A 16,827-nucleotide genomic window follows, 5' to 3' on the forward strand; every position below is an offset into this window, starting at 1 on the left:
GACTCTAGCAGTGAAACTGAACCTGTTCTTTAGACAGGGCAGGTTTTAATTGCAAGTGATAAATTCCGTGCTAATTTGCGGTACCACTTAATGAGTTCCAGGACTCCTTTTCCATTAACACCGATCATCCAAAGGTTGGCTGTTTGGGCATTTTATTGAAGTGAGTGGTGGTTGCAAATGATCCCGACTTTTAAATGTAATGAAAAAACTGCAAATTTTCAGATACCTACTAAAGTAGATCTCTCTAAGACAGTGAAAATTGTTACACAGAATCAAGGCCAAGTATTAAACTAAAGAGAAGGACCTTAAATGAAAGTGCACAATATGCTGTCAAGAACAACAGTACGACCATAAACTCGCGGCAGTTGCCTTTCTGATTTATTCCTGTGAATGATAGTATTTACTCTGTGGGTTCCAAAATTGTAAACTTTAATATTGTGGATTTTTTAAAGTCGAGAATTGTAAATTGAGGTCATTTCTGGTGGGCAGGGAATGTGTCTGTTAACTCTGTTGTATTATACTCTCCCAAGAGCTCTGCACCCTGTAAGCGCTCGATAAATATGATAGATTCAGGAAAGGTTTGCTTAATGTTGTATGCTTAATGAAAGTCTTTGATTCCACCAGTTTTTTTAGTCTCCAAATGAAAGCAGGTGTAGAATATTATCATGTTCTGATACTTTGAAATGACTAAAATATTCAATAAGCTACCAGAGTTTGAGGTAGTATCCAGATGTTTCTTGTTTCCCCAGGATGATTCTTTCATAATCAGCTGAGCATTTGCAGGGAAATGAGTTAAGTTTGCCAGTTGCAAAAAGAAAACAACACAAGATGTTCATTTTCTTTTAATCTAAAGCAATTTAAGATTTCAGCCAACATGCTTAGATGAATTTTACTGAGTATCTTCTAGTAAATTGAAAAATCAGATGAATGGAAAAAATGTGTTTTGCGTTGCTTGTTTAAATCATGAAAACATTTTAACTGGGTCGTGAGCTAAATGTGACCTAAATGTAAAGATGCAACTAATTTTTTAATTACTGGATTCAGCCATGTTTTAAGAACACGTAAATTCTGGTGCACGAGTGTTGTGTGCACGAGAAGCAGCGTGGCTCAGTGGAAAGAGCCCGGGCTTTGGAGTCAGAGGTCATGGGTTCAAATCCCGGCTCCACCAACTGTCAGCTGTGTGACTTTGGGCAAGTCACTTAACTTCTCTGTGCCTCAGTTGCCTCATCTGTAAAATGGGGATTAAAACTGTGAGCCCCTCGTGGGACAACATGATCACCTTGTAACCTTCCCAGCACTTAGAACAGTGCTTTGCACATAGTAAGCGCTTAAAAAATACCATCATCATTATTATTATTGTGTAAACTCATGCAAGTTACCTCCACATTCTCTTCTACCCGAGCTACCACACCACCACCACCAAAAAAAATTTGAGTCTGAATTTTCATACCCTTGAAATTTTCATTAAATGTTTTAAATTTTTGCTGCAATCGTGACATTAGGATTTTAGGGTATTTAGCAAGGTATATTACTAAATCAGTTACTTAGTATAAGAAAACAGTGTTGTCTCCTAATTCTCTTTTCATCAGTGAGTATCAAGGTGTTCTAAAATAAAGTGGGGCTTTATTTCTCTTTTATATTTTTATGGTATTAAGCACTTACTGTGTATCAGACACTGTACTAAGCACTGGGGTAGATACAAGCTAATCAAGCTGGACACAGTCCATGTCTCACTTGGGGCTCACAGTCTTAACCCCCATTTTATAAATGACGTAACTGAAGCACAGAGAAGTTAAGTGACTTGCCCAAGGCCACACAGTAGACAAGTGGCAGAGTCAGGATTAGAACCCAAGTCCTTCTGATTCCCAGGCCTGTGCTGTATTCACTAAGGCATGCTGCTGCTCATTTCTCTGAATAGGCAGTCCTTGCCTTAAAATGAATGATTCAATCGCTGGTAAGTTTTTAGCACTTACTGAGTGCAGACCTCTCTACTAAAATGGCTCAATTCCACCCATTCCTCTCCAGCTGCTATGCTCATCGAACCATTTGTCATATTCCATTTTGACTACAGCATCAGCCTCCTCACTGACCTCCCTGCCTCCTGTCTCTCCCCACTCCAGTCCACACTTCACTGTGCTGCCCAGATCATTTTTCTAAAAAGCCATGAAGTTCACGTTTCCCCACTCTTCAAAAACCTCCAGTGGTTTTGCATCCACCTCCACATCAACCTGAAACGCTTTTCCGGCTGCTTTAAAGCATTCAATCACCTTGCCCCCTCGGGTCTTTCTTACGTCACCGATTTCTTACTACAACTCACTTGGCTCCTCTAATTCCAATGTACTCACTGTACCTCGATTTTTGTCTATCTCGCCACACCACCACCACCAAAAAAAAATTTGAGTCTGAATTTTCATCATACCCTTGAAATTTTCGTTAAATGTTTTAAATTTGTGCTCCTTCGCCCACATCCTCTCTCTGACCTGGAACTCCCTCCCACTTCATACCCAACGGCCAGAGCCTTATCAAAATCACGTCCTCCAAGACATATTCCCTGACTAAACCCTTATTTCCCCTATTCCCTTCCCCTTCTGCGTTGCCTTGGCGCTTGAATTTATACTCTTTAAGCCCTTGATAGTCATCCCACTCTCAACCCCTCAACACTTATTTACATATATATAACTCATTTTAATATCTATGTCCCCTCCAAACTCTAAACTCCTTGTGGGTAGGCAACACGTCCATCAACTCTGTTGTGTTGATTTTTGTTTATTGTTATATTTGTTGTTTTACTCTCCAAAGTGATTTGTACATGCATTCAGTACATATCTTTGATCGATTGTTCTAAGCACTTGGGAGAGTGTAATGCAATACAGTTAGCAGGCGTGAACCCTGCCCACAAGGAGCACACAGTCTATAGGGGAAAACAGACATCGAAATAAATTACAAATAGGGAGAATGGCAGCGTAAAGGTATATTCATTCATTCATTCAATAGTATTTATTGAGCGCTTACTGTGTGCAAAGCACTGTATTAAGCGCTTGGGAAGTACAAGTTGGCAACCTATAGAGACGGTCCCTCTCTGTTTCCCCCTTCTTCTCTGTCTCCCCCTTCTAAACTGTGAGCCCACTGTTGGGTAGGGACCGTGCATATGTTGCCAACTTGTACTTCCCAAGCGCTTGGTACAGTGCTCTGCACACAGTAAGCGCTCAATAAATACGATTGAATGAATGAATAAACAACGGGCTCACAGTCTAGAATGGGGAGACAGACAACAAAACAAAACATGTGGACACGTGTCAAGTCCTCAGAATAAACAGAAATAAAGCTAGTTGCACATCATTAACAAAATAAATAGAATAGTAAATATGTACAAGTGAAATAGAGTGATAAATCTGTACAGACATATATACAGGTGCTGTAGGGAGGGGAAGGAGGTGGGGAGGAGGAGAGGAAAAAGGGAGCTCAGTGTCCCCATCCCACCTGCCATCACAGTGCTCTAAGCACTTATCCGCTCTCACCTTGATTACTGCATCAGCCTCCTTGCTGACCTGCCCCAGCCTAACTTTTCCTCCGCTCCCTGGATTTCCTAAAACGTTCTGCACACATCTCCCCGCTCCTCAAAAACTACCATTGACAAATATATTCATTCATTCTATCATATTTATTGAGCGCTTACTGTGTGCACAGCACTGTACTAAGTGCTTGGGAAGTACAAATCGGCAATATATAGAGACGGTCCCTACCCAACAACGGGCCCACAATCTAGAAGAGGGAGACAGACAACAAAACAGTACAAGTTAACAGGCGCCGATACCATCGGAATAAACAGAATTATAACTATATGCGCATCATTAATCAAGGCCAGGCTCCTGTGGCCTGAATCAAGTATCTGTATGTAAGGGCTGAGGGGTTGAGAGTGGTATGACTTGAGATGCTTATAAAGTACCGATGCAAGGGTGTAGGTGACACTTTGGGGAAAGGGAGTAGGGGAAATGAGGTCTTAGCCAGGGAAGGCCTCCCGGAGGAGGTGTGATTTTAAGAGGGCTTTGAAGATGGGGAGAATAGTGGACTCTCGTATACGGAAGGGAAGGGATTTCCAGGCCAGAGGGAGAACATGGGTAGAAGTCAGTGGCAAGAAAGGTGAGATCAAGGTACATTGAATTAGGTGGGGGCATTAGGGGAGCGAAGTACGTGGGCTGGGCTGTAGTTGGAAATCACAATTTAATATGGGATTTTATTTTATTTTTTTATTCAAGGACTCGTGGCACACACATTGGAAATAGTAAACTTTCTTTTTTGTGATACATTGTACACTGTGAGGTCTTTAATTGTCCCATCTTAGTGTTCATATGGTTTCCAACCCTGCTTCTTATTGTGGAAAAAAAGAAGCTTTTAAGAAACCATGTAAAACCAAACATGATGGGATGGGAATAGTCCATCGGATTTTTTGAATCTACAAATACGTTTATAACAACTGTCACTGATTTTCATATCGCTTCGCACATAGTAAGCGCTTAACAAATGCCATTGTTATTATTATTGTATGTTGCAAATTAAGATTCTTATTTTCGTTCACCCCAACAGGTACTCTGGAAGTCCGGCTTATGGGCTGCCAAGACATCCTGGAAAACGTCCCCGGGCGGTCAAAGGCCACATCAGTTTCCCTCCCTGGTTGGAGCCCAAGCGAAGCTAGATCGTCCTTCATGAGCAGAACAAGCAAAAATAAAAGCGGAAGCAGTCGAAACCTCCTAAAAACCGATGACTTATCCAGTTTAGTAACCCGTTTGTTTTCTTCTGTTGTTTTCATAAAGACTAAAACTGTTGGCGTACTCATAATCCGGTTACAAAAACGTCAAGAATGGTAAAACGTAGTCACTGTGTAGCAGTTAGAGTCCCAAATATTCATTTCTATCATGGCCTGTTTACTATTTTATATTACTGGATAAGCAGTTCACAGCGAAGTTTAAATCTGGGGATTTGTGGGTCGTTGTGGGGGGAGCGGGGGACTCGTTGGAGATAGGGAGCAGCGGGTGGCCTAGATTAAAGAGCACAGGCGTGCAAGTCAGAAGCCCCAGGTTCTGGGTTCTAATCCTGGCTCTGCCACTTGCCAGCTGTGTGACCTTGGGCAAGCCATTTCATTTCTCTGTACCTCAGTAGCCTCATCTGTTAAATGGGGAGTAAGACATGTCATGTGGGACATGGACCGCGTCCAACCCGATTAGCTTGTATCTTAGTACAAGCTTAGTAACGTGCCCGGCACATAGTATGCACTTAACAGATACCATTAAAAAGAAAGCAGTTCACGGTAAAGTTTATACCTGGAGATTGATGATTTTAGGTTGCAACGAGCCTACTGGAAAGAGGGGGTTTAATCTTTCAGTTCTGCCACTTGCCTGCTGTGTGACCTTGGGCAAGTCACTTAGCTTCAGTGTCCTCCTCTGTAAAATAGGGATTAAATCCTACTCCCTCCTACTTAGATTATGTCCAACCTGATTATCCTGTATCGACCTCATTGGTTAGTACAGTGCTTGGCACATAGTAAGCGCTTGATAAATACCCTAATTAGGTATATGAAATAATAGCTGTTGGAAAGAGGGAAAGGGATTAAAGAAGCAATCGATGCTGTTGCCGGACTCCCGGCTGGGTCGCACCCACACGCCAGGATCTTTTGGAGAAAACGTCGGACTTTTAAATGTTATTTTATTTCGCATACGTATTGTGTCGTGGGCAGTTTAAGGAAATGAGGTAGGTTTTCAACTCAGATTTTCAAAATTGATCAGTCGCTTCTGAAAACCTCTTTAGTCAGTTCTCACGGATTATTTGGTATTAAACCTTACACTAGAAGTGTTTCTTTTGTTTTTAGAAAATCCTCTTAGGCTTTGGACCTGAATTTGTGTAATTTCCTTACAGATGAAGTGTGTGCTGTTTTGAAGCTGGACAATACTGTGGTTGGTCAAACTAGCTGGAAGCCCATTTCTAATCAGTCCTGGGACCAAAAGTTTACACTGGAACTCGATAGGGTAAGGCAGTACACTTTTCACTTTGACAATCTGTCATTTCCAAGGTAAATTGTTTTTGAATACAGTTGTTTCCTAGTTTTCCTATTTGGTTTGTTTGAGAATTTTCAGTATTTTCACTAGCAGAAAATTGTGGGGGCGAAGCTATTTCTTATGTAGATGCCCCCAAAATTGAATGTGAAAATATTAAATTACAAAATGATGCAATTTGGTACATATCGGATGATGCCTAGTCTTTGCTTAAATAAAACCCACTAGTGGAATTGAAAGACACATTGTCCTAGAGCACTTCATATTTTTCAAGCACTGATGGATCGTCATTTCAAATGTGAGACAGTTTATACCAGAATTACTCTTTTGGTAATCTTAAATAGCAAGAATGATAATAGAATCAGGAAAATTTAATAGAAGAAAAACAACCTAAAAAAACCTGTCTTAACTTTCTGAGATGCGATAGTCTCAGAAAATCTTAGTCTGCAAGATGAAAAATGCACTGGGTATTTCCAGTTCATTAAATAAAGCCAATTCTGTCACTGAGCAAACACACTTTCTCCCAGAAAAATGGCAGTCTACACCCTACTCTTCCTATTCTTGAGTCAGTCCCAACCATCCAGGATTATCCAGTTTGTTTTAAATGCCTTTGATATCGAATATTGTCCACTGTTTGAAAATCTGAACATTTTATACCTATAAATTTCCCCTCAGTCCACATGTGTGTGACCCCTTCCGAGAACACCAGGAGGGCAGTTAGACATGACTTCCCCTTTCATTGTTTTTTCCCCAGCGGCTTTTTCATTAAGTTCTGCTCCGTAAATTTGATGATTGGATTTTTATTAAGTTGACTAGTATAAAAGGGTCACTCTCTTCGTCTCAGGATTCTTTTTTGTCTGCCAGGTCACCCTTCGGTGGAGTTGATGGGTATTGCTGATCAATCAATCAATCAATCGTATTTATTGAGCGCTTACTGTGTGCAGAGCACTGTACTAAGCGCTTGGGAAGTACAAGTTGGCAACATATAGAGGCAGTCCCTACCCAACAGCGGGCTCACAGTCTAAAAGGGGGAGATAGAAAACAAAACCAAACATACTAACAAAATAAAATAAATAGAATAGATATGTACAAGTAAAATAAATAGAGTAATAAATATGTACAAACATATATACAGGTATATATGATGAAAAGGTTAATTTTCTGTATATCCTTATTCAGCTACGTCAAGCCCCCGGTATACCTACTAACCGCCGGGCACTCGGGGACATTCCTGCCGGCCACGCACGTTTCCGTTGTGCGCTTCCCTTTCATAAGAAAAATCGACTGTTACCTTTCAGTTGTCGCATTATCCCCGGACAAGAAACTTTTGTTTTTTAATTCTATTGACCATTGTCTGCCTTCTAGTAGGGGTTCGATGAGTCCCTCCCTCCCCACAGCAAGGTTTGGTTTGTGAGGGTGTTGGAAGAAGAGAGCTTCCTCGGCCGACCCCTCCTTTCTACACTTTGCCGTTATTGGGGGTCGGGGCCGGGAGCGGGGGGGATTAGAGGGTTGTTAGAGGGCAGCATGGCTCTGTGGAAAGAGCCCGGGCTTTGGAGTCGGGTCATGGGTTCAAATCCCAGCTCCGCCAATTGTCAGCTGTGTGACTTTGGGCAAGTCACTTCACTTCTCTGGTCCTCAGTTTCCTCATCTGTAAAGTGGGGGTTAATACTGTGAGCCCCATGTGGGACAACCTGATCACCTTGTATCCTCCCCAGCAATTAGAAGCGTGCTTTGCACGTAGTAAGTGCTTAATAAATGCCATTATTATTATTATTATTATCTGGGGCACTGAGGTTACTGTGAGCACTGCTGAGCACTTGAGAGAGTACAAGTACATCACTGAAAGAACCGATTCACTACAACATGTTCATGGATTGGGCCCTTGCTCAAATAAAAACAAGTCTCCAGACCCAGCCCTCTCCTTCTTGCACTACGCCTTCAACGGAAGAAATCCGTCAATAAAGCAAACGATTGTTTTTTAAAAAACAACTCAAAGTCAATGTACTTGAGAAAATTTGCTGCTGTGATTATCACTTAGACCAGCGTCCTCCATTGTCATTGAACAGTTCAGGGAAACAGATGGTATTGTGGAGACGCTTCTTTTGAGAGAGAAGTGTGAAGTGAATTATTTCTGTAGTAGGAGAGTTATATAATTAAAATTGAACCAGTAATTGCAATGGAAATTGCTTCTTTTTAGGTTAGGTATAATTTTTAATGTAATGCTTGGCACTAAAGAGTCATATTGAGTTCATCGTTCTGAAGAATGTAAAGAGGTTTTCATTGGAGGTTTTTTTTCCATTTTGAAAGTATTTTGGAACTAAGAGCAGAAAGGTAAAAATAGTTCTTCAATTTGCTCCACTAAAGCTGTACCTGAAAGGATCTTTGAAAAAGAGGAAATGTCCCATAATAGGGTTTAAAAAGAAATCTCACGTTCCCCACTATTTTACAGGCTTCCCGTTATACTGAAATAGATTGCCAGTTGTCCACGTTTGCTTACCAAGTTCTCTGTTAGTTTGCTCCGGGACTTTTAGCTTCTCCCAAGCGCCCAGTACAGTGCTCTGCACACTGTAAGCACTAAATAAATACCATTTATGGATCGACCTCAGCCTCTCCTCTCACTGCTCTCTGCATAGTGTCTGTCCCTTCTGTCCTTGACGTTTGCATGTCAAAGTGCTAATTCCATCCATTTTGCACTGACAGCACCACTCTTACACCAACACACTATCAGTGAGCACTGTACTGAGCGCTTGGGAGTGTACAGCTACCTCAGTGCTCACCGAAAGAACCGATTCACTACACCGTTCTTGTGAATTGGGTCCCTAAGGCTTGCCGTTGGGGAGATGCCAGGACCACCACCACCACCACCACCACCAGTGCTGGTGGAGTTGTTCTTTTCTTAAAAACTGGTACACTTTGCTCTTTAACCAGTTCCGTTATGAAGACTAAGAGATTTTTATGTAGCATTCATAGTGTGATATATTGATTGTAAATGGGGTGGGGAGAAAATCAAATTAAAGCTGGGGGCTTATATAGCAAGATTCATTGGTTCATAAACTGCAAATTGTTATATAAAGCAGTAATTTATTACTTGGAAGAGCCTAAAGGGCAAATCGTTTATCTATTTTTGTAGATGCTTTGCAAAGCCTTGTAAACCAACCAATAAAACATTCCAGTACTTTAATTGAGATGTGCATATGGTATAGTGGATGCAGTGGGTGGGAAGTATTTCTTCTGAATAAAAATAAGTAGTAAAATGACTAGGTTTGCACTATTCAAATCGCGAGCCTTGTATTATGAACTTTGACTTTTTGTTTTTGCTGATATTTTGGAAATTCAAAGTGTTGGCAAACTGTATCAGATGTGAGTTTTATGGTTTCTTTGTTTTTCCCCTGTCTCAGTCACGCGAATTAGAAATTTCAGTGTATTGGCGTGATTGGAGATCACTCTGTGCAGTGAAGTTTCTACGGTTGGAAGATTTTCTAGACAACCAGCGACATGGCATGTGTCTCTATTTGGAACCTCAGGGTACTTTATTTGCAGAGGTAAGGAAGTTGGTTTTGTTTTTTGTTTTTTTTAAAACCATATAAACACAGTTGAATCGGAATGTATTTGTAAGAACTATAACTTTATAGACTGAATCCTGTGCCAGCATTTAAAAAAAGCTGTTGTATTTCTGCACCGCAGGTTACTTTTTTTAATCCAGTTATTGAAAGAAGACCCAAACTCCAAAGACAAAAGAAAATTTTTTCAAAACAACAAGGTAAAAAGTTTCAGTGTGGCAAACGTTTGTCCCTTTGAATATGTGGATGCTCTGCAACACAGAAAAATCTGAATCCTTGTTAAAAAGTGATAGTCGCGTCTTTAGCATTAGTTTTTAAACTGTTTAAAATTGGTATTTTCCACTTTGGTATTTTCCGTTTAGTAATGAATAGTTAAAAACCGCCAAAGAACGTGATGCATTTAATTTGTTTTTCATGAATTATAAGCTGATGAATATGAATTTTTTTAATTATGGCTTTTGGTAATATGTAAAGAAATTACTTGCGCTCTCCTTTCTTTATTCACAATATCCACAGGCAAAACATTTCTCAGAGCTCCTCAAATGAATATTAATATTGCCACTTGGGGAAGGCTGGTGAGAAGAGCTATTCCTACAGTAAATCATTCTGGCACCTTCAGCCCTCAAGCCCCCGTGTCTCCTCCTGTGCCGGTGGTTGATGTACGCATTCCCGAATTAGCAGCGCCAGCAAGGTGTGTGTCTTGGGGGGGGGTCTAACGTGGGCTTGACAGAAAGCGGAAATGGGGAAATTTGGAACCATTGGGCAAACTGAGATTGTTGAAAGACATTTCAGTGTCAAGACCCCAGGCTTGGGAGTCAGAGGTCGTGGGTTCTAATCCCGGCCCCACCACTTGTCAGCCGTGGGACTTTGGGCAAGTGACTTCACTTCTCTGGGCCCCAGTGACCTCATCTGTAAAAAGGGGGTTAAGGCTGTGAGCCCCACGTGGGACAACCTGATTACCTTGTATGTACCCCAGCTCTTAGCACAATGCTAGCAAATAGTAAGTGCTTACCAAATACCATTATTATTATTATTATTGTTCAGCCCATTATAAACTCATCGGATCTGTCAGTCAATGGTATTTACAGGGCGCTTACTGTGTGAAGGACACAGTACTAAGGGCCTGGGAGAGAACAGTTCGATGGAGTCCTTAGACACTTTCCCTGCCCACAACGAGCATCCACAGTCTAGGGGAGGAGACAGACATTAAAATAAATTACAGACTCTTGAAATCAGTGCGACTGCCCTCTATTCTGTGAAGTCGTTATGGGCAGAGAACATGTCTGCTAATTCTGTTGTATTGCCCTCTCGCGAGTGCTTATTACAGTCCTCTGCACATAGTAAGCGCTCAATAAATACCATTGAGCGATTGAGTGATCGACTGCCAGCCATAATTCTTTTAAACCAAAAGCAAAATCTAATCCCTTCAGATACGTGCTTTTTGTAAGTGATCTTTATTTTGTCTCAAGTGATTCTACAGTAACTAAATTGGACTTTGAACTCGAATCTGACCCTCCAGCTGCTCCCCCACGTGCATCTTCTCTTGGGGAAATTCATGACTCTTCCTCTGAATCAAAAGCTTTGGATACACCAGTTAAGGTAAGACATCTTAAGCATTGCCCCAGCAATTCCTCGCCAACTGAAGGGATAACGTCGTACCGCTCGAAACCTTTCCGGCTCGGCAGCGTACGGGTAGTTAATAGGCATCACAGATTGGACGTAGTTGACAACTAATTCAGTTGAAATTTTTCGAATCGGAATGACATGTGCCCGCATTGGGTAAAGCTTGTCAGCGTTAGCAGAAATGGTTGATTAATCCAGGCAGGCTCATGGGCTACTAGCTGAGCGTCCCAAAAGCTGAATTATCAACAGGCCCAGTTAGCAGTAGGTGGGGGTGGCAGCGGAGAGGAAGGTGGTGATAGTGATGAGGTGGGATTGGGGAAATGTCATTCGATTCCAGGCCGAGGAAAACTGGTGTCTCTACCAGCTATCGCCCCACTACGGCATCCGGCCAGTAGAGATATTTCCACTCGTTTTCGTAGAGGGTGGCGTGGAAAATTGCAAGGGACTTATGACATTTCTGAGGAGCAGCGTGGCTCAGTGGAGAAGAGCATCGGCTTTGGAGTCAGAGGTCATGGGTTCAAATCCCGGCTCCGCCAATGGTCAGCTGGGTGACTTTGGGCAAGTCACTTAACTTCTCCGTGCCTCAGTTACCTCATCTGTAAAATGGGGGTGAAGACTGTGAGCCCCCTGTGGGACAACCTGCTCACCTTGTAACCTCCCCAGCGCTTAGAACAGTGCTTTGCACATAGTAAGTGCTTAATAAATGCCATCAGTATTATTATTATTATTGTAACCTCCCCAGCACTTAGAACAGTGCTTTGCACACAGTAAGTGCTTAATAAATGCCATCATTATTATTATTTGCTGTACATATTGAACTATTGCTCTGATCCCATTCTTCCCTCCATAAAGTGCGAAAAGCTTCATGAAACTTCATGTATCTCAATGTGTTTCACAGGATTCAGAAACTGTTTTTGATATTGATAATGGCAGAAAGATTGTTCCAAAATCCCAACCTGAAATAATATATGAACCTGATATTCCTCAGTCAGGTCTGGAGTTTAATCCTGTTCGAGAACCCGAGGATAGAAGGTAACATAAATTAATAAATACATACAGAACTACCGGATTGGGTGTTCATTCAAATTTGGGGCTTGCTCAGATATTTTTAAACGCTACTAACTGTCTTTCAGATCTCAGCAGAGGTTTCAGTTTAGCCTCCAAGACTTCCGATGTTGCGCGGTGTTGGGGAGAGGACATTTTGGAAAGGTATGTTTTTGAAAATCCCGGGAATAACCGCAAAATGAACAAATGTGGGTGTGGAATAAAGCATATTCCTCTTATTTCAGGTGCTCTTGGCTGAATACAAAAACACAAATGAGATGTTTGCTATCAAAGCCTTAAAGAAAGGAGACATTGTTGCTCGAGATGAAGCGGACAGGTTAGTGTTAAAGAAAACTGTTACCATCATTATTATTATTATTGTATTTGTTAAGCGCTTGCTATGTGTCAAGCAGTATTCTTAACGCTAGGGTAGATGTGAGATAATCAGATCCTAATTTATGCTTTTAAGTGCTCATTAATCCAGTTTGTTGTGGGCTGTTCTCTCCCAACGCTTAGTTCAGTGTTCTGAATATAATAAGCACTCAGTCGGTACCATTGTTTCGTTGATAATTTTGGGCAATCAATCAATCGTATTGATTGAGCGCTTACTGTGTGCAGAGCACTGTACTAAGCGCTTGGGAAGTACAAGTTGGCAACATATAGAGACAGTCCTTACCCAACAGTGGGCTCACAGTCTAAAAGGGGGAGACAGAGAACAAAACCAAACGTACTAACAAAATAAAATAAATAGAATAGATATGTACAAGTAAAATAAATAAATATGGAAATGTAATGAAATTTCCTGGAGGAATGCAGGAGAGCAGGCATCTTTTGGAGGGATGCCGTTGGGAAGGCGACTAAATGGCTGAAGAAATGGTTCTTCAGCGTCTGTGTAGCTGCCTGTTCTGTTTCCTGGGCCCCTCCTTCCGTGGCTCGCGTGTCGTCATCCCCCTCCATCAGCGGAGGCCCATGAAGACAGGGGAGAATAATGCCAGCATCTCGAGTTGAAAATCCTCTTCCCTCTTACATGTTCTCTTTGCACTCGTTTTTATTCAATAATCATCACGGAATACAAACCTTTCTATATGTGAAGCCTGGGCGGGTAAAAGGGACACCACCCGGATCCCAAATGGGAAGACAGTCTAAGAAGTTACTTCCATTGTACAGATGAGCACACTGAGGCCGAAAGAGGTAAAGTGAGTGGGCCGAGATGGTAGGGCAGGCCAGTGGCTTAGCTGGGCCTGGACTCGGCCCCAGGCTCTTTCCCCTACATCTCACTGCATCTGCATTTGCTTCCCTTCTCTGTTCTTTATTCTCTCGCCTTCACTGTTGGTCATCACACTCATCAAAGTAAATGGCTTCCTGGGTTCTGAAGATGTATTATAATAATAATAATAACAATAATAATAATAATAATAATAATAATAATAATAATTAGACTGTGAGCCCACTGTTGGGTAGGGACTGTCTCTATATGTTGCCAATTTGTACTTCCCAAGCGCTTAGTACAGTGCTCTGCACATAGTAAGCGCTCAGTAAATACGATTGATGATGGTAGTAAGCGCTCAATAAATACGATTGATGATGATAATAATGGCATTTATTAAGCGCTTACTGTGTGCAAAGCACTGTTCTAAGCGCTGGGGAGGTTACAAGGTGATCAGGTTGTCCCACGGGGGGCTCACAGTCTTAATCCCCATTTTACAGATGAGGGAAGTGAGGCACAGAGAAGTGAAGTGACTTGCCTAAAGTCACACAGCTGACGAGTGGCGGAGCCAGGATTTGAACCCCTGACCTCGGACTCCAAAGCCCCTGCTCTTTCCACTGAGCCACGCTGCTTCCCGACTGTATGGTGTACGGTGTATGTATGGTGACTGAAAGCTCACTCAGTCAGTTGAGTCAATCAGCCGTATTTATTGAGCGCTTAGTGTATGCAGAGCACTGTACTAAGCACTTGAGAGAGTACAGTACAACAATAAACGGACACATTCCCTGCCCACAGTGAGTTTCAGTCTAGAGAAGCCTTTCATGCCAGCTTGCCACACTAGATGCCTGAAAATGGTGCTCTAAATAAAATGAACAGTCCAGTTTTTTCGTTTGTTTATGGTATTTAAGCGCCTACTATGTGCCAGCCACTGTTCTGAGCGCTGGAGTAGCTTCATTCATTCATTCAGTTGTATTTATTGAGCGCTTACTGTGTGCAGAACACTGTACCAAGCGCTTGGGAGTAGATATATAGTAACCGGGTTGGGCAAAGTCCCTGTCCCACATGGAGCTCACAGTCTGACAATCCCCATTTTACGGAGGAGGTAACTGAGGCATAGAGAAGTTAAGTGACTTGCCCAAGGTCACGGGGCGGACAGGCAGCGGAGCCGGGCCCAGAACCCATGTCCTTGTGGCTCCCAGTCCTGGAGTCTCTCCTCTAGGCCATACTGCTTCTTCCGTTTCTGCTCCAACTTTAAGCCCTTTTTCACAGAACAGATCTGTTGGAGGAAATTATGTTATAATCAAAGCATTTCCATTAAAGTTTCCCATTAATTCAGAAGAAGAGAGTGGCAGGCTTATTATGCACGTCGTCCAGGAAAACTGGCTAAAAGCTTTACCTTCATCTCCACTGAGTTCGGCACCTTTTAGCTACAGCCGGCTTTGGTCACTGTCCCATCTGAATCATCATCATCATCAATCGTATTTATTGAGCGCTCACTATGTGCAGAGCACTGTACTAAGCGCTTGGGAAGTACAAATTGGCAACATATAGAGACAGTCCCTACCCAACAGTGGGCTCACATGGCAACGCTTTTTCATAGACGAGGAATAGCGTTAGTACTTCGAGTGCTGCGAGCACCTGTCAAGCGCACGGTGAGGTTGATGGAACCGTTTACCCTGACTGACTCCCCCTCAGGTGTCATCCACCGTGGGTTTCTCATTACAGTGAAGACTCGTTCTGACGGTCCTCAAACTTTTTCACATTTAGAAAATGTGGAGCATTCATTCGATATTAATAAAATGATGCTTCCCGGGATCATTATTAAAGTTCACGGGCGTGTTTTGAGCGATGGGGGGGATGAGACCCGTTGCGCGAAAAGGGAGGGTATCCATAATCTGGAAGTCTGCGAGGAGCTAAGAGTGAAGCTGCTGTTCCCCCTACTGGATAGATGCACAGTATCTAACTTGAACTTTCTCAGTGGAAAAGCATATTCAGCTGCTTTTGGTTCACTGCGGTTCCCGTACAGAACGAGGGAATGTCCTTTTTTGCACATTAGCAGCTGGAATCACAAAAGCTGTGACCCAGGCATAGATCTAACAGGGAGCAGCCGAACAAGGATAACCAACCACCCCGTCATAACGGCTTGCAGATCTTCCCATTCGACTCGTTCGGCCGTGTTGCAACAGCTCAGTGGCTAAACCAGGCAGCCAAACCTAGGCGCGTTTTTATTATCAAGTGCCGCCGAGTCGTTTCCGGTCCATAGCGACTCCGTGGATGTACTTTCTCCAGAAAGTCCTGTTCTCTGCCATAATCTGGTTCTTCCGTTATTATCATTACGGTCTCTGTCCGTCTAGCTGCTGGTCTGCCTCTTCCATGCTTTCCCTGGATTTTTCCTAGCATTAGTGTCTTACTAGAATCTTAAGCGGGCCCGGGATTAGAAAATGGAGTTAGAATCCCATGAGGATCATTCCCGCTGTGACACGTGATTTTCCTAGAATCCCATTTATTTATTTTGCTTGTACATATCTATTCTATTTATTTTATTTTGGTAGTATGTTTGGTTTTGTTCTCTGTCTCCCCCTTTTAGACTGTGAGCCCACTGTTGGGTAGGGACTGTCTCTATATGTTGCGAACTTGGACTTCCCAAGCGCTTAGTACAGTGCTCTGCACACAGTAAGCGCTCAATAAATACGATTGATTGATTGATTGATGAGTAAGGGCCCGTTGCTGTTGAGGCAGGTATGGGTTGTGGGCACCCGGTTTGAAGGGCCCTGACTTCAGACAGCAGATATGTTCTCCTCAGGCAAGAGTAGCTGAACAGAAGGAGCTGAAAATCAGAGTGCAAAGTTTATTGAAACTTTCCGGAGCACTTTAGAGCAGTCCCTTTGCTGCAATAGCAGCACTTCATTGTCGTATTTATTGAGCGCTTACTGTGTGCAGATCCAGGCAGCGGAGCGAAATATGGAAGCATTTCTCCACACCCTGGGTGGTAAACGTATGGACTTTGTTAGCATGGTAATTGAGAAGGCCGGTGATCTCAATAGGTTCAAGAGGGTTTGGTAAAGTTCAATGATGGAAGAACCCAGATAGATCATTAGAGGGGAGGGGTTGAGGGTATTTGTACATTTATTCGAATCCAGGAAGCGGTGTGCCTAGCGGATAGAGCACAGACCTGGAAATCAAGAGGACCCTGGGTTCTAATTCTGGCTCTGCCACTTGTCAGCTGTGCGACCCTGGGTGGGTCACTTCACCTCTCTGGGCCTCAGTTACCTGATCTGCAAAGTGGGGATAAAGACTGCGAGTCCGCGGACTGGGTCCAACCTGATAAACTTGTATCTGCCCCAGC

At 42.7% G+C, this 16,827-nt stretch overlaps 1 protein-coding gene across 2 annotated transcripts in view; it reads left to right on the plus strand.

Moving 5' to 3' along the window:
• PKN2 (protein kinase N2) overlaps positions 1-16,827 on the plus strand; it is a 163,625-nt gene that overhangs the window by 123,896 nt on the left and 22,902 nt on the right. Inside the window, exons 7-15 of one of the 2 annotated variants that reach the window (XM_038744722.1) lie at positions 4,585-4,770; positions 5,911-6,020; positions 9,446-9,589; positions 9,732-9,807; positions 10,124-10,298; positions 11,077-11,206; positions 12,129-12,262; positions 12,364-12,439; positions 12,520-12,611. In XM_038744722.1, the coding sequence (XP_038600650.1) occupies positions 4,585-4,770; positions 5,911-6,020; positions 9,446-9,589; positions 9,732-9,807; positions 10,124-10,298; positions 11,077-11,206; positions 12,129-12,262; positions 12,364-12,439; positions 12,520-12,611 (1,123 nt within the window). The remainder of the gene's footprint in view (positions 1-4,584; positions 4,771-5,910; positions 6,021-9,445; positions 9,590-9,731; positions 9,808-10,123; positions 10,299-11,076; positions 11,207-12,128; positions 12,263-12,363; positions 12,440-12,519; positions 12,612-16,827) is intronic. The other variant, XM_038744723.1, reaches the window with a different exon arrangement.

This window comes from Tachyglossus aculeatus, chromosome 4 (assembly GCF_015852505.1).
Source record: "Tachyglossus aculeatus isolate mTacAcu1 chromosome 4, mTacAcu1.pri, whole genome shotgun sequence".
NCBI lineage: Eukaryota > Metazoa > Chordata > Mammalia > Monotremata > Tachyglossidae > Tachyglossus > Tachyglossus aculeatus.